General features: G+C 38.8%; 1 protein-coding gene and 1 long non-coding RNA gene across 3 annotated transcripts in view; one reads left to right on the top strand and one right to left on the bottom strand.

Annotated features, from left to right (window-relative positions):
* LOC109072629 (sodium/potassium-transporting ATPase subunit beta-1-interacting protein 3) overlaps positions 1-18,335 on the top strand; it is a 61,932-nt gene that overhangs the window by 24,533 nt on the left and 19,064 nt on the right. For both annotated transcript variants that reach the window (XM_042712780.1, XM_042712781.1), the window contains exon 4: positions 7,324-7,521. In XM_042712780.1, the coding sequence (XP_042568714.1) occupies positions 7,324-7,521 (198 nt within the window). The remainder of the gene's footprint in view (positions 1-7,323; positions 7,522-18,335) is intronic.
* LOC122135070 lies at positions 14,617-17,173 on the bottom strand. Its single transcript, XR_006153297.1, has 4 exons — positions 17,039-17,173; positions 15,608-15,667; positions 15,228-15,335; positions 14,617-15,081 (listed from the first exon to the last, which is right to left on the bottom strand). It is a non-coding gene; the product is annotated as an uncharacterized LOC122135070 (long non-coding RNA).

Below are 18,335 nucleotides of genomic sequence, written 5' to 3'. Positions count from 1 at the left end.
TACCAAGTGTCTTACTCTTACATTTGCATTGAATGCATAAGAAGATGGTACATCTTTGTAGAGGAAATTAAATCAGATTAAAGCCTTTTTTTAAAACAGAAGCTGTAGTAGTAGTGTTATCCCCAACCCATCCCATGATACACTTCTGTCTACATGTGCTGGCAGGTCATGGACTCAAACACTCAGCCCCTAGTGTGTTAGCAGTGAGAAACAAGCTCGCTGTATAATTTACACATTCTCCTCTCTCTGTGTGTGCTTGTTTGTGATTCCTGCTTGGTCTGTTTCCTGGACTCAGATTTCTTGTTCCCACAATGAAAAGCTCTTATCCACTTTCAGGAGGTGGAGAGAAATTGGACAAGAACATCTTAAAATCTGCAAGTAAATCTGGTACATGTGTAATGAGCTGTTGTTCTTTCAGAATTAACCTTTTCCACTATTGTCGCAGCTCCATTAGACAAAATGGCTCAGGAAGGAAATATTTGTCCAAAAAAAAAAAAAAATCCAAACTCATACAGAATTCATACATAGGAAATATTGTGTTTGGATGACCATGATTTTTATCAAGCAGAATGTGTTCCTGGATCAACGTACTCGATTTTCCTAGAACTAACCAATGCAGTTTCAGGGTTAGGTTTAGGGTTAAGTTAGGGCTAAGTTTGGAGTTTGAACAATATTTAATTTCCCTCTAATTTTAAGAAAAACTAGTAGTTGTGGTTGGGAATAGGGTTAGGATGATGTTTTGTTTGACGGGAATGTTGTTCCAGGTCCAACAAAAGAGGTTGGTAAAATGATAATCACTGTTGGGATGTGTAGGTGTGTTCTGCATACATGCAAAGAAGATGTTTTTTATACCTGTTTTGCTTCAGAACCCCCATTTTACATTGGACATCACCGTATCAAAATTGTTCACAATACAGAATTCAATACAAAATACTTAATTCAGCAAGGATGCATTAAATTGATCAAAAGTGATCATAAAGACATTTGCAATGTTACAGAGAATCATGAAAAAAATTATGGTTTCCACAAAAAAATATAAAGCAGCACAACTGTTTTCAACACTGATAATAAGAAATAAGTAGATAATAAGATGTTAAAAGAATTTTTGAAGGATCATGTGACACTGTAGACTGGTGTAATGATGCTGAAAATTCAGCTGTGCATCACAGGAATTGCATTTTAAAATATATTCAAATAGAAAAGAGTATTTTTAAATTGCAGTAATATCACAATATTTCTGTTTTTACTGTATTTTTAATCAAATAAATGCATCCTTGGTGAACATACAAGACTTCTTTCAAAAACTTAAAAAAATCTTACTGACCCCAAACTTTTAAACAGTAGTTAATATATATATTTCTTACATGTCTTGCTTTGAAAAATCTCAACAGGCTTGTTCTTATAGTTTGAGTGTTTGGTCTCGCGGTGTCTCTTGAATTTCAATGGCTACATGCTCTTAGCAGCCAATAATTCATCCCACAAAGCCTAATGTGTTCAGCACAAACCTTGTCCTAGTCTTTGTAGCTGTATTTAATGTTTTTTGATTCATGTATTTATTTGAAACTTTTTAGTTTTGATCTTTGCTCACAAGAGATTTGTGTAATTGGACTCGTGGCCTTGGACATTATCAACAAAAGATATGGGAAGGGCTTTCTGCACTTTAAGTTTATTTATTAATTTATTGTATGCTTATGTCCTCAGTTACATTTTATCCCACCTTGATTTTTGTGTTTTTCCTTTCATCCTCATCCTCTGCTTCTTCTGTCTCATACAGTCACGCTCCATCACTCCCTTCTCTTTTCTTTACTGTGCTGTCACAGGTGGGACGCCCTTCCCCCCAAACCCCCCTCAACTCTATAAAGTCAATGCATGAATATTCATGAGCTGATTCAGACAGAATGCAGCGAGTAGCAGTGCATTGATCCTTCTTCTTTTCTATCTCTGTGTGTTTATGTGTGTGTGTGTGTGTGCGTTTTCTCCATTAGCTGCTTGTCCTCCTGCTGTCCACATGTAGCAGTGAGCGAGCGCTGTTTGTCCATCTGTTGGGTTAATGCCTGAGTCCGGCCCTCTGCCACCTGCTCCCCATAACACCCCATTATTCAGCATGCACCCCCTGCATTAACACGGCCAACCACAACCCTCAATGAAACACCTCAAAACATGACTGTCTCACTGCTGTCTCTACTGTCATACGGAAAATGACACACCCTATTATAATATCATGCTGCACTAAGGACCCCCTACTGTAAGACTGATTATGATTAGACTGTGATGAGAAGAATCGCAAACAGTTTGACATTAGATTCTATCTATCTATCTATCTATCTATCTATCTATCTATCTATCTATCTATCTATCTATCTATCTATCTATCTATCTATCTATCTATCTATCTATCTATCTATCCATCCATCCACCCACCCATCCATCCATCCATCCATCCATCCATCCATCCATCCGGCTGGCTGTCTTTCTGTATGTCTGACGTCTCATAGTGTTAATCATATCTGTCTGTCTCTCTGTCTTGTAACATTGATCATATCTCTCCATCTGTCAGTGTGTTAATCAAATCTGTCTGTCTGTCTTACAATGTGTTTGTCATATGTCTTTCTCACATTGTTTACCATGTCTGTATGTCTCTGTGTTTATCATGTCTCTCTGTCTGTCTGTGTTTATTATGTCTCTCTATCTACAGTATCTGTCTGTCTTCTGTCTCACAGTGTTAATCATATCTGTTTATCATATTTGTCTATCTGTCACACAATGTGTTTGTTATATCTGTATTTCTCACATTGTTTACCATGTCTGTCTGCCTCTGTGTTTATCATGTCTTTCTGTCTATCTCGCATTGTGTTTATTGTGTATGTCTTTCTGTCAGTCCATCAATGTGTTTATCATGTCTGTCTATGTCGTAGTGTCTCTGTCTGTCTGTCAATTGAATTCAATTCAAAATTGCTTTATTGGCATGACTGTAAATAAATGATACAATATTGTGAAAGCTTAGTGTACAAAAAGATAAAACATAATAATATAATAACAATAATAACAATTAAATGAACATCACAGTAATAGTAACATAACAGTCTCTCTCTCTCGCAGTGTTTATCATGTCTGTCTGTCTCATAGTGGTTCTGTCTGTCTCTCTTGCAGTAGGGCTGAACGATATGGACAAAATTTCATATCTCGATTTTAATGCCAGATATTTCGATATCGATACAATACGGCCGCCCCCCTCCCCACTCCCCCTTTCCCCACCCCTCTCGGGGTCAGGCAGTTGTTTTTGTTTTCCGTTGTTTATATATATATATTTATATATATATATATATATAGTTTATATATAAATATAGAATCTGAATTAAAATGTGTTTGATTTAAGCCTACATTTCAAAATTTTGTGTCAGAAAATGTATTGTTTTTAAGCCTTTTGCACGTACAATCACACAGGTGTAATCAGTCTAGGCTGGTCCCTGGAGCGTACGATCAAGTGCATCACATGATCAACTGATAAATTCAAATGTTGAATTTAGCCAGAGACAGGCGCGCTCAGAACTGTCATATATCACAACTTTTCAGTGTTTTCAACCACATACTGTTTATTTTAGGTTTCAAACATATAAATTCACATAAGTACTAAAAAAAAAAAAATACATTTAGAGTTTGTAAAATACACACTGATGTCTATGGAAGAGGTAATAATAATCCTTTCCATTATAATTCGACACGTTTTATTCATATCAGATACACATTGTGTAAGTAACTTAACTTCAATGTTTACTCTATTCTATTCCCAGTTCACCAGCCACTTACTTTTAAGTATTTCGGGAGAAGTGGATGAATTCACGTGTTGTAAACATAGAGGTTGTAAATCCAACAGATCCGATTCTCTGAACTGCGTCTGCGGCACAAACTAACACGGCGGCGCCCATCGCGCATACAGCTCAACTAACGCGATCGTTATAAAGGTGTTTAAACAACAATATACTTCCACTTGCATGTATTTGACAATCGGAATATCAGATATTTCATGCCATAGCTAACACATTTGTGAATATTCTAAATAATAAAGGAAAAATGACATAAAAGCAAATCATCATTCATTCAGCGCTGTTGCTGCTGCGGTGTGTCACGTGACAAGCAATGACGCGTCACCATGGAAACGCCGCCCCCCCTCTCACAATATAGTTTCCACGTCCCTGGTAGTGTGTGAGCGCTGGCTTTAGCGGTGCATTCAAGGGCACTCGTAAAACTGATGTTTGTTGTGACTGCCAGAGTTGTATGCAGGGCGAGCGCGGAGAGGGGAAATCTATATCGTCTATATCGTTGCTTTTTTCGATAGTAATATCTTGAAAGTTCATATCTAGATATAGATACGATAACGATATATCGTTCAGCCCTATCTTGCAGTGTGTTTATCATGTCTTGTTTGTCTCAATGTGTTTTTCTTTCTGTCGTTCTCACAGTGTTTATCATGTCTGTCTGTCTCATAGTGTTTCTGTCTGCCTTTGTCTCTTGCAGTGTTTATCATGTCTGTCTGTCTCTCTCACAGTGTGTTTGTCATGTCTGTCTGTCTCAATGTGTTTGTCTGTCTGTCTCATAGTGTTTCTGTCTGTCTCTCTCACAGTGTGTTTATCATGTTGTCTGTCTTACATTGTTTCTGTCTTTCTCGCAGTGTATTTTATCAGGTCTGTCTGTCTGTCTCATAGTGTATTTATCATGTCTGTCTGTCTCAATGTGTTTGTCTGTTTCTCTTGCAGTGTGTTTATCAGGACTGTCTGTCTGTCTCATAGTGTATTTATCATGTCTGTCTGTCTCAATGTGTTTGTCTGTCTCTCTTGCAGTGTGTTTATCAGGTCTGTCTGTCTTGTAGTGTTTTTGTCTGTCTGTCTCTTTCGTAGTGTTTATCATGTCTGTCTGTCTGTCTCGCAGTGTGTTAATCATGTCTGTCTGTCTCATAGTATTTCTGTTTGTCTCTTTCGCAGTGTGTTTATTATGTCTGTCTGTCTCAATGTGTTTGTCTGTCTGTCTCGTAGTCTTTCTGTCTGTCTCTCTCACAGTGTGTTTATCATGTCTGTCTGTCTCATAGTGTTTCTGTCTGTCTCTTTCGCAGTGTGTTTATCATGTCTGTCTGTCTCATAGTGTTTGTCTGTCTGTCTCATAGTGTTTCTGTCTGTCTCTTTCACAGTGTGTTTATCATGTCTGTCTGTCTCAATGTGTTTGTCTGTCTGTCTCATAGTGTTTCTGTCTGTCTCTTTCGCAGTGTGTTTATCATGTCTGTCTGTCTTGTAGTGTTTCTGTCTGTCTGTCTCTTTCGCAGTGTGTTTATCATGTCTTGTCTGTCTCTTTGTGTTTGTCTGTCTGTCTCACAATGGGTCTCATTCACTAATAATTGCTTAGATTATTCGTATTTATACACACATTCAATCTTCTCACAAAAACTTTCTGCTTAATTCACAACACGTGTGTACGCACATGAATTTGTTAACCTCATCCAAATGTAACTAAACCGTCTCCATGTAAGGGCTTTCCACTCAACCTTTCCTTTACAGCCTCATCGAATATGCTTAATGCAACCCCATATGCAACTCTTTACAGAAGCTTTCTCGCCAGATCCTTTATCAATGCCAAGTGCACAGTCCTCAAAACCAGTTCAAACACATAAACACCTCTAAACAGACCCAGTTTACAGACCTCTCATTAGCCAGCTGTACATACTGTACTTGCATACCTCACAGCTCGAGCTGTAGCCTAACTCAGATTTTCTTACTCTTTCACTGTATATTAAGTAAATATTTTTAAGATAAAAAACATAAATTTCATTGTTACTATTTATATAAATGTTAAATGTTTTTTTTTACCCCGATTATGAAGTCCACCCAGAGTATGTGCTTTTTGCTTATGTGCTTTCAGTTATTTCTATATTTTAGGCACTTCCATGCCTGCAAGCTTAAATACACTGCAGTGTTAACAGATTTTAATTACTGATGATACAGGGAAAAAGGTGACTATTAATAATATAAATATTAATTTTAGAAGTCTATCACACAGTGCTCTTTCTTTGATCTTTAATCTTCCATGAGCAAATAGAGGTGGCTTAAAGTATTTTGCTGTCATCAACAACAAAACCGCACATGAATCTATGTTAGCTTTGAATGCTCCCATGGAAACTAATAATTCAGAAGGCTCAAACCGCTCAGTCAAACCTCAAAGTTTTCATCTCATAATTACGATAATACTGACACAACATGAACGTGGAATTAATCTCTCACATTCAGATAAAGTAGAGACCTTATTAACTCTCTGAACATGAGAAATGTACTTTTACTGAAGTGGAAAGGCATATTAAGTGGTTGGGCACTTTATGAAACACACTCTCTCTCTCTCCCTCTGTTTGCTTGATTGAGGTGTTTTGGTGGGGTTGTCCTCTCATGCATGGCTGCAGGCTGTGGCTGTCAGTCTCACACTGTGGCTGTGATTAAATACGGGACAGGATGGTCTGTATCGACCCCCTTCCCGAACACACAAACACACACTCCTCTCAATGACATATAGTGACGCGTATAATGATAATGCCTGCTGATGATGAAGGGGACAAATGCCTCTGTGCCTCCATCAGCCAGAAAGAGGTCAAGGACGAGTTCCTCTCTAATAAGCATAGAGAAGTCCATAAGTTTTCATTTTGACAAGTGTCATTCATCTCATACAGCCTGCGAACTGTGCGGATTGACAGAATCCATTACATCTGATGTACACGTATCCTTGAGCATATGAGGAACATTTGCAACACAGACGCATACTTCTGAGGTTACACTTGTGTTTCACAGGACTTTCACACATGCAGCATTCAGTTAAAGGACTATGTGAATAGATGCCTACATAAGTAATCCCTTTATTTGCAGGAATATATGAATCAAGAGTCATGAATCTTGATTTCAAATGGAAAGATATGTTGTGTCAGATAGTACTGCTGAATAAATGGCACGAAATGATAGTAGGGCTGGGACATATAAGTAGAAATATGTTTTTCAACACTTTTATGGTGTTTGATATATTTCTTGATATCTTTGTACTTGCTTTCATGTGTAAAATCTGTCATAAATACCACAACAGATAAACAATGAACCCATACTGAAAGCAATCATGTGCTTCCTCCATCTTTTGTATGTATACGTGTCTTTCCTCCCTCTCTCGTGTCTCTGGAACAGATTTGTGTTAAATTATGCATGCATGCTTTTCAGTGCGCAGCCCCTCTGTCACTAACTCCCTCATTCTTTATATTGACATGTGGCTGAGGCTGACGACAGCTTCTTCTATCTCTTGCTATAGGATAGCAATCTCTTGACCTTCAACATCTCGGCACACCACTCCTGGTGGAGCGAGCATGGGCCAGGCTGTGTCCGAAGAGAGATCCCCGCCAGCGGAGACCCCAGTCCAGACGCACAGTCCTATATATCCATCATGGGCTGTCTGCTGGAGTACCAGTACATAGAGGTCCTGCACAGCAGCTTCCAAATCCTTATCTCTGTAAGTCACTCCAAACACATACACGCACAAACAAATTATGTTTTTACTATAGTTAATGGTCTCCCCACACTATTTTTAGACTTACTATATTTGTATGTCTGCTTCTACATAGCGTTACTAAAAGCATCCCATAATATACATTTTTCCAGACACGCTTCCATCCTAATGGTGCTTTTTCATTATCATAGGAAATCATTGGCTGTCTCTCTACACTTAACCAGTCCTTTAAAACTACAGCAGTCTAAAGTGTAGCCTGCACACACTGTGCATGTGTACAGCTCTGCTGTTGTGCTGAAGTGGCCCCTTGAGTTGAGGTCTGGCGCGGCTCCAGGGTTAGTTGGGCAAACTCAGTGGATTATAATCAGCAGGCAGCAAGCAGAAGGACTGTGAGCTCATTTTCTGAAAAGGGATTTGTATTTATTGACTTAAATGCACTGCTCACAATGGCCTCCAGAAGTATTTGGATTTAAGCCAATGTCTGAATTATTGCATTAGATACAAAAAGCAAAATATTAGACGGCATCAAGTGGCATCAGCAAACACACATGCAAAATATAATATGATATGATATGATATGATATGATATACAATGATATTTTATGATTTTATATATGTTTTGGTTTGATATGATATGTTATGGTTTAAGTTTGTTTTAAAATTTTATGATGATCAGATGTTTTTATTGTTGATAATATTAGTATTTTAGAATGATTTCTGAAGGATCATGTGACACTGAAGTATTGAGTAATGATGTGAAAATTCAGCTTTGATCACAGGAATAAATTACATTTTAAAATATATTCAAATAGAAAACTGTTATTTAAATTGTAATCATATTTCACAATATTACTATAATTGTATTTTTTATTAAATAACTGCAGCCTTGGTGAGCATAAGAGACTTCTTTCAAAAACTTATATTATATAATATTACATTACATTATATAACAGTCTGCATGTCCTTCGGTATTTTCATGCTCATTGACTGAAGGCATATTGCTCACCGTCACACCTAAGTTTTATCTGTTCATGCTTGTTGTCGAGTGTTTGTCTGAGGACTAAGCAAATATGAAGCTTAGTCAAATATGAAGAAATGAAGACTGCATGTTAGAGGAGGTGGTAGGGGGGTGTTTCACTGTAGGGTTAGAAGTGCCGGAAGCTTCTTCAGAGTGATGATTATCTGCTCATGCTCCAACAATGAACTGCTAACTTCATGGTGAGAGTTGAACAAAGTGGCCTGCAGGAAGTGGGAGCTTAAACACACACTCCAGTCAAGCTCCTGGAGGCTTCTTCAATGGGAATGCAGAGATTAGTTAGAGGGATACAGATTTTTATCTCCATTGCCCAAAGTGCTCAGCTTGTAGACTTGTGAAAATTTGAGAATGAAGTAAGAAAATGTTTAGAAGAATGAGATGACGGCTAAAGGGCTCATTTTTGTTTAATTTTTTGGACTATAAAGCCTTTTTTGCATTGTCAGTTCAGAAAAAAAATCATTAATTTAATGGAATCTCATTACTCTAAAAATCAAGTTAAAATAATTTCTATTTATTCAGTGTATAATTATTATAATTTATTATATAATTAGTATCATGAATTCAGTATAGAATTCTTACCTAATTAATTTTAAAATCCACTGAAGGAGAATAATGAAAAATATATAATATAAATAAACTTCAGAACTAGGTCACCTTCAAAAAGACTTCTGCTGTAGTGAATAGTCATGTGCTGAATAGTTCTTGTGCTTCTGAGAATTTCACCACAGGAGTCACAAAAGGACAGTCAGAGAGTACAACACATACCTGAGATGACAAGTGAACATTAGCAGAGCTACATGTAAATCCTCCCTCTATGACAACTGAGAGGTGCGTATGTGAGAGGACCATCTGTTTTTCTCATTAGTGTAACTCATGAGGGAGCTACCTGTGCAGAGAACTCATAAACATCGCCCTTCAGATGCGACCTATTCTTCTGTTCATCATCCTTCATCACGTTTCTGGGATTGATTACACTTTTAGCCCTCAATGTTCTTTAGGGATTTCCATAAGATAGGTTATGTAAGTGCGACCTTTTTAAAAATGTTTTAAATGTTAAGAAATCGGCAGTTTAAAAATGTATGATTCCTGGGTAAATTCCTGCCTGTTTTCCTTCAGCACCCAAACACGCTTTAAAAAAACGATCACGTTCAAACTCTGCAGCGTTATCACAAATTCAGCTTGTTTTACGCCCATCCAGACTGTTGCTGAGTGCATGTCTGAGACCATGATTAAGAAAAGTTTCACTTCAAAGTGTCTCCCTTCGCTCCCTGCGGCGGTTTAATCACTTCTCATGTGCATACAAATGCAAGTGGATTTTTGATTAGACGAGGCCAGTCGCAAACATCTGAGAACAGTTTGTTTAGCAGCTTGGCAGCCATGACAGGTGGAATATTTTTGCCTGGTATTTAATCTCAGATCTGGTGGGTGTGAAGTGCTGTAAGTGTGTTTGCGTGTGTGTTGCAGCGAGAGCACTTTTGTGAAGTGATGTTGAGAGTGCTCTGATTCAGATGTGATACGGCTGTGAATTCTGCCTCCAGGCGACTGACGTAGAGAGAGAGCATATGCTGGTTAGGTTTGTTTTGAAGCATGGCAGCTGGTTAGTTGAGCTGTTTACGCAGTCACACATATGGAGAGGCACAGCCACACTCAGTCAGCTGGACTAATTTCTGTCACAGCGGGGTGACATTTGCATTATTTAACCTGTCAGACATCATGTTCATGTGGTGGGTCAAACAATAGGTTTTTGTGATGTGTGTCCATTTTTCATCTATTTAACAGGCTCTGGGTCTGTTTTACTGCAGTCTCTCTTATTATTTCTCTCTCTCTCTCTCTCTCTCTCTCTTTCTCTCTCTCTCTCGGATTTGGCCAACTGAAAATAAGGTCTCTCTCTCTCTCGGATTTGGGGATTTGGCCAACTTGAGATAAGGTAGGTAACAAGAGAAGAAGGTAGATAACACTACTTGAGAGCAGGTAAGAAAGGTGTCCCTTGTAAAGTAGTACTGTAGTATCCTTTAGATTACTTCTAAAAGAGTACTTATTATGGAATTAATATACATAATATACTAAAGTATGATCTGAATATAAAGTTTTCAAACACTTAATTGCAAGTACATAAAAATATATAATAGTTAAAATTTTTATGAAATGCAATTATGCAATATGAAGTATACTACAAGTGCACATTCAATACAATTAAGTGCACTTTTTTCACATCAAGGCTTTCTAATGTCTATTTATAATTAGTGATGTTTTCTAAGGAAATCTATTTCTCATACTAAATATTAAACTTTTAAAAGTTCTGCAGACATAAATAATATGGCAAGTCATTAAGCTTATTGAGTAAAGATTTGCTGTTATTAGCGTACTTTGATGCAGTTCTTTATGATAGTTGTGTGTTAGGAATCACTTTTATATGGCATAGAACTTCTTGCATATCTTCTTTCTCTGTTTTCTATGAAACTGAAATTCAGACCTGTGATGTGATTTCTTCCTAAAATAGATTTTATTTCCAGGGGATCTCAAACTTGAGCATTATTTAGGTGTGTAGTACCAGAGCCCAGATCAGACAGAAGCGCTCTATAAGTGTTGAGATGACAGAACCAGGTCGTGTGCATAGAGCCGGCGTTTGATCTGTCAGACATACAGAACATCTCTCACTCTCTGGGTCTTTATGAATTATATAATTGGTAATAAACTTGTAAATAATTCACATCCAATGGAGTATATATAGCTACATTTGCGGAGATTCATCACAAGCAAATACTTTTTAATTAGAGTCAATTAATAGTTTCAGTATTAAATTGTGGTTATTCTTTGAAGAATTCAAGATGATATAACCATCCTGTGTAAACAGTCTTAAAATGCAAAATTATATCACTTTTTGAGGTTTGGCACTATTTTAAAGAGCATTTTTTGAATTCCCAGGATGAAAAATTTGCAGCCACCAGACATTTTACCAAGTTTATTTTCATTTGTATTACATTTATTAATGAGTTTTAAGGATTAGTTCTTAAGGCAGATTCCACAATGATTACAAAAAACAATTTTGAGATAATTCCATTCATATTAAAGGCATTATAAAGACTAGACTGAGAGATTGAAATCTGAATTAGCTGGCATGAGAAACACCCTGAGGGAGTTGAAGGCCACTGACCCAGAAACCTCATCTCTCCACAGCAGCTTTACCCTTTGACCTGAATGATCAGTCCATGAAACAGCTGAGATACCGTTAACACATTCTGCCAGCTCTGTTGCCTTATACACTGAACAAAATTATAAACGCAACACTTTTGTTTTTGCCCCCATTTTTCATGAGCTGAACTCAAAGATCTAAGACTTTTTCTATGTGCACAAAAGGCTTATTCTCTCAAATATTGTTCACAAATCTATCTAAATCTGTGTTAGTGAGCACTTCTCCTTTCCCGAGATAATCCATCCACCTCACATGTGGCATATCAAGATGCTGATTAGACAGCATGATTATTGCACAGGTGTGCCTTAGGCTGGCCACAATAAAAGACCACTCTAAAATGTGCAGTTTTACTGTATTGGGGGGTCCGGGGGGTCCGAAAACCAGTCAGTATCTGACCACCATTTGCCTCACGCAGTGCAACGCATCTCCTTCTCATAGAGTTAATCAGGATGTTGATTGTGGCCTGTGGAATGTCGGTCCACTCCTCTTCAATGGCTGTGCGAAGTTGCTGGATATTGGCAGGAACTGGAACACGCTGTCGTATACGCCGATCCAGAGCATCCTAAACATGCTCAATGGGTGACATGTGCAGTGAGTATGCTGGCCATGCAAGAACTGGGATGTTTTTTCATCTTCCAGGAATTGTGTACAGATCCTTTTCAACATGGGGCCGTGCATTATCATGCTGCAACATGAAGTGATGGTCGTGGATGAATGGCCCAACAATGGGCCTCAGGATCTCGTCACGGTATCTCTGTGCATTCAAAATGCCATCAATAAAATGCACCTGTGTTCATTGTCCATAACATATGCCTGCCCATACCATAACCCCACCATCACTATGGGCCACTCGATCCACAATGTTGACATCAGCAAACCGCTCACCCAGTGGCGTATCCAGGACATTTTTACTGGGGTGGCCAAGATGGGACACAAAGCTAGAGTGGGGTTAGCCATACAGTATATACTATAAAGAAATGTTGTGTAAAACTTCAAACTCTCATGAACAATAGAGGATTTTAGTAAAAGTAACAAAGTGCAATAACAAAATGCTTTCACATAGGCCATAAAGACCACAAGACAAGACTTAAAGTCAAATGCAATGCCAACAAACCAAATATAACTTAAGGGTTAAGGTGCTTCTTCATAATGTAACTTGTGAAAATTGTACATAAACAATTGTAACAAACCAAACAAAACTTACACCAGATGAATTCTCCTGTTTTGGTGATTGGTAGCAAAAAGTTTAATAAACCTGTCCATGTCAAGTGACTTTGCTCTTCTAGCCTCAATGCTGAGAACACCCAGGTTGCTCAGTCTGTCATCTGTCATTGTTGTGCGCAAATGGGTCTTGATGAGATTAAGAGCTGAGAAGCTGCACTCACATGCTGTACTGCTTACCGGGAGGGCTATGGCTTTCTTGCACAGATGAAAAAACTTGTGAAAAACATCCTTATGAGGTTCAAGGAACACTGCAAGGTCAACAATACCGGACAAGTTCGGTATTCCACTTTGCTGTTTCCTTTGCAAAAGCCTCCTTTTCTGGTGGAGTTCATGACTGAGATCTTCAGAGTCACTTTCATAAATTTCTCCCAGGTGAACGACTGCTTCCTCTTGAAGGAAACATGTGCTTTTGGGGTCCAAAGCTTGTATTCCTCTCATTATTTCACAATTGTCTTTGGAGAAGCGCCTGTCTAACTCTCCAAGTATGGTGTCCACAATGGGGTAGAAGATTGTCCTCCTAAAGGAATCCTTGTCACCATCGTTACATTTGCGCTGACCCAGTGTAGAGGTTATGACAGACCCACCAAGTCTGGAATTAACTTTTTGAGACCTCTTTTTCTCTGCATTTTCAATGGCTATATTGCACTTCGTGGCAGTGTCTACAATACTTTTCCACAGATTGTCAACAAATGTTTCACTTGTGTACCCCTGAAATGAGTCTTTGAGTGCACTTACTAAATCCACTGCCATGGCAAGGTCAAGTGAAGGAGATTGGAGGGTGTCAGACAGCACCTTTGCATCCCCAAGGAGCATTCGAAAGGTTGCAAGAAGACCGACAAAGCTTAGGTCTAGCTGAGTCAGCAAACCTCGAGCATCTACAGATCTTTCCCCACTATTTTCTGTAGCAATGTCATGCAGAACACGGAGTACAGCAGGTAATCAGTCTATTAGATTCCTGCAGGCCAAGTATCTACATGCCCATCTCGTGTCACTGAGCTTCAGCAACTCCCTCGGCTGACCTTCATACATTTCCCTTTGCACATCCAGCCACTTCTGTTGAACATAGGGCCCACACATATACACATAAAGCTTCTGCAGTAGTGCAAAAAAGCAAACAGCCTCTGGGACTACCTTCACAGTATCAATGAGTACTAAGTTCAGTCAATGTGCGTTACAGTACATTACATAAACTGCATGTTTTGCATCAGTCTTTATTCTGGCTGCCACTCCAGAGTGTTTCCCACTCATTACTGATGCTCCGTCATAACCTTGTCCAACAAGATTGGATCTGCACTCAAGTCCATATCTTTCAAAACAGTGGATGATTTTGTCCTTGATTCCTTCTGCATCTAATCGTGTGGCTTGTTGAAAGTCAAGAAAACTTTCGTGCACTGCCCCATTGTAGTAGTACCTAAGTACCAGTGAGAACTGCTCCTTCTTTTTCAGGTCTTTGGTTTCATCAGTAATCACAGAGAACACTTCACTTTCATTCACTTCCTGAATTATTTCCTCACGGACCATATTTGCCAAGCATTCTAGGATTTCATTTTGTATTACACTGCTCGTGTACTTGGCATTCTGCTTTTCTGCTTTGCAATAATTTCCAAACTTTCTAAAAAGTTTCCTCTGTTATCTGCCTCCTCTGTCTCATGGTGACCTCGTTGTGCAATGTTTTGTGTTGCCGTCAAAAGGAGTACTTCAGCCACTGTTTTAATATATTTTCGATTCTCTTGGACTTTCTTGTTGTATACTTCATTAAGGGCATCATGTATGGAACAATCTGTTACTATTGCCTTCTTGTGCTCACCCCAGGCAAACATGGCATTGACATGACCCTCTGACTTTTCATGTACTTTAAATCCACCATCTTTGTACATTGCCTTTTTCCAATGAGAGAATCCCAGTGTGAATACAGATGGTGGGGTGTTTGGCAAAGAGAAGTGTCGACATGAAAAACAGTAGGCAGAGTTTTGGCTTTGGGAGTAATCAAGCCATGGGTGTTGTTTATACCACTCGCTGTTGAAGGACCTCTTCCAGTTGCCATGCATGGTTCATGGAAATACCTTAAGTTGAGGCTGTGTAGGACCTGCTGCTCTGGACTGTGAAACGTCTGTAAATTATAAATAATCGTGATCATTTCATTCAAAATGATTAGTTACCAAGTGAATTTGTGGTCAGTATTACAACTTCCATGTTATTTAAATGGAAGGCACTCATAATGTCGTGTAAGCTGAAAGATAAAATGTCACAACATACCATGAGGTCCAGGTGGGGCAGCATGTACTTGTACAACATGAGGAGCCTCTCTGTCATCGGTGTCACCATCACCTACTGACATGCCCTCTGAATCACTAGATGAAGTACCTGAAGTAGTAAAAACAATCACCATTACACCCATAGACTGTATGTGGACAAATTAGTGTCAGACATTTTCCTTTGTCTTTTCATAATGTTTTGTATTGAGATTTAAAGAATAGATTGTCTATGTTTTAAGTGTGGGGTTTGCTGTGTATTAGCAAATTAATAGCATACACTTTGGGCAAAATTGGACTGTCCTTTTTAAATTAAATTTAGTATGAGAGTACACGACAACTGTTCATGAATGACATATCTGGACATAACAGAACTTGACATACCATGCTTAGCAGGTGGAGCTCCAGACACTGCTGGATCCTCCTCTGGGTGTGGCTGGTCAGCTGTGGGAATACACAGATATATGAGAAATCTGAGACATCAATAGGCTGGAGGTTCTGACACACACACACACACACACACACACACACACACACACACACACACACACACACACACATATAACTATATATATTTTTTACACTCACACAATCATACATATGTACATACATACACACACGTGTGTTTCTGTGTGTGTGTATTTATGTATTATGCACATTTTATTATTGTTCTTCTGTCTTTTACAACTGTTTTAACTATTGTTCTTGTGTAGTGATGTTTTAGACAGTTAAAATTGTATAACTGGAGTGACAAACAACTTGAATGTAAGCCTACATGGTAAATTCCAACTATCCAAGCATGACTTACCATCCTGTGCAAGAGGAGCTGACTGCTCTTCAGCCTCACTGTCACTGCTGTACCTAGGCTGCTGACTGCTTGACTGAGCCTTATCACTGCAGCTGGTAGAAGCTGTGGCTGGCTCTGACTCTGACTCTTTTCTTTTTTTTTTTTTGGAAGAAGCTCTGAATATCTCTGCTTCTCTTCATAACTAGTCTTAACCCTAACCCTGGGGGAAATGTCATTCAATCACTCAATCAATCAATCAGTCAGTCAATTCACTTTGAAGTAATGGCTATAACTACAAATGTCAAGCAGGATCATTGTCAAAATGGCTTAGAATCAGTGTGCAAAATACAGGTGTTCGTGGGGCTCTGGAACACCTTAAATAAGCTTTGACTCCATTTAAATGTCAAAAAGAAAGGAGGTGCCAACAATGTGCTTAATAAATATAGACATATTTATAGGATCTACAAAGGTTTATTTTTACATAACTACCTCTTTACCACTCACTTTTAATAACACAATTAACACACGTTGCATCTCAAGCATTTGTGGCATTTGAATGCAGTTTGCTCTGCCTCTGCCTATTTAAATGTCTAAAAATATGTGAACTGTGAAGATGAGCTAATTGATACAAACAAAAAGTCCTTTATTTCCAAGAGAAAAAAAGTCTTTAAACGGCCCTTTAATCACAGTGCAAATAAATAAGTCAAAGCTTGTTCTTGTGTTATAGTTACTTAAATCTAGACTGTCACACTATATTTCACACACTGGTTGGCCAAAAATATAACATTAGCTCTATTGAACACACACATCTGCAAAAAACACCCTCAGTCTTCAGTCCAGCTTTTCATAATTCATGGCGCTGGCGGTATTCTAATGTTCAATGCTTAACTTACTCGTTTGCAGGCTGCTAAGCTAGCTAGTGCAGTGTAGTTTGACTTTTAGCTGCTACTTAGTGCTAGATAAAGTTTTCCTACACATTCAGAGGGAACTATGAGTTCTACGAGAAACTAAACATTAAATTACCATACCTCTCAATCGACTGATTCCAGCGTTTTTGTTGTTGAAACTCTGTGTGACCGTCCTCCTGTTTGTTTCACGGACCAGCAGCAGTAGGTTCAGTGCGCATGCTCATCTCATGGGTCACCTGACCTGCATGGCCAAACGTCCGCTGAGCAGAAATCAGCTCTCACAGTCTCAGTACGACCATTACTGTGTTTGTTAAAAATGTAAAACTGGCCCTTAATCAGTTGATCAGCTGTCATCATTGGTTGACAGCATTTCTTGTTTCTGGTGTTGATGAACTTGACCAACTACCTATCAGATCTGGGGTGGCCACAGGGGTGGCCAATGAGCTTTCAGGGGTGGCCCCGGGCTACCCCCCAGAATTGCCATTGCGCTCACCCACACGATGCCATACATGCTGTCTGCCATCTGCCCTGTACAGTGAAAACCGGGATTCATCTGTGAAGGGAACACCTCTCCAAAGTGCCAGACGCCATCGAATGTGAGCATTTTTGGATGTACTGCCAAATTCTCCGAAACGCCTTTGGAGACGGCTTATGGTAGAGAAATTAACATTCAGTTCATGGGCAACAGCTCTGGTGGACATTCCTGCAGTCAGCTTGCCAATTACACACTCCCTCAAAACTTGCAACATCTGTGGCATTGTGCTGTGTGATAAAACTGCACATTTTAGAGTGGTTATTGTGGCCAGCCTAAGGCACACCTGTGCAATAATCATGCTGTCTTATCAGCATCTTGATATGCCACACCTGTGAGGTGGATGGATTATCTCTGCAAAAGAGAAGTGCTCACTAACACAGATTTAGACAGATTTGTGAACAATATTTGAGAGAAATAGGACTTTTGTGTACACAGAAAAGTCTTAGATCTTTGAGTTCAGCTCATGAAAAATGGGGGCAAAAACAAAAGTGTTGTGTTTATAATTTTGTTCAGTGTATTTCAGAGGTGAGAGGAAAGGTTAAATCTGCATCACTTTGCACCACTTCACCAGAGCGTAGAAATAAACTATGAAAATCAGCAGAAGAAGATGATTGTGGAGGCCTGAAACAGTGATACAGAGGGTCCTGACTTTAAGAGTTTGACTTTTAAAAAGCTTATGTTTTTTAATGACCATAATTAACGCGATATCAAGTCATGCAGTAGATCTGAGCTAAGAGTAGTCAAGTCTCAGGCGGAGAGCTGCTCCGTCTGTCTTCTACACTCTTCGCCTGAGATGCCCTGAGCAAGAATTAGTTTTGAATTTATTAAATTTGGGTTACATTTGTCTCATGATCTCTGAGTAAAAGAGCTCTTCAACAAAAG

Source organism: Cyprinus carpio, chromosome A23, assembly GCF_018340385.1.
Source record: "Cyprinus carpio isolate SPL01 chromosome A23, ASM1834038v1, whole genome shotgun sequence".
Taxonomy (NCBI): domain Eukaryota; kingdom Metazoa; phylum Chordata; class Actinopteri; order Cypriniformes; family Cyprinidae; genus Cyprinus; species Cyprinus carpio.
This window is presented reverse-complemented; position numbering and strand designations above follow the sequence as displayed.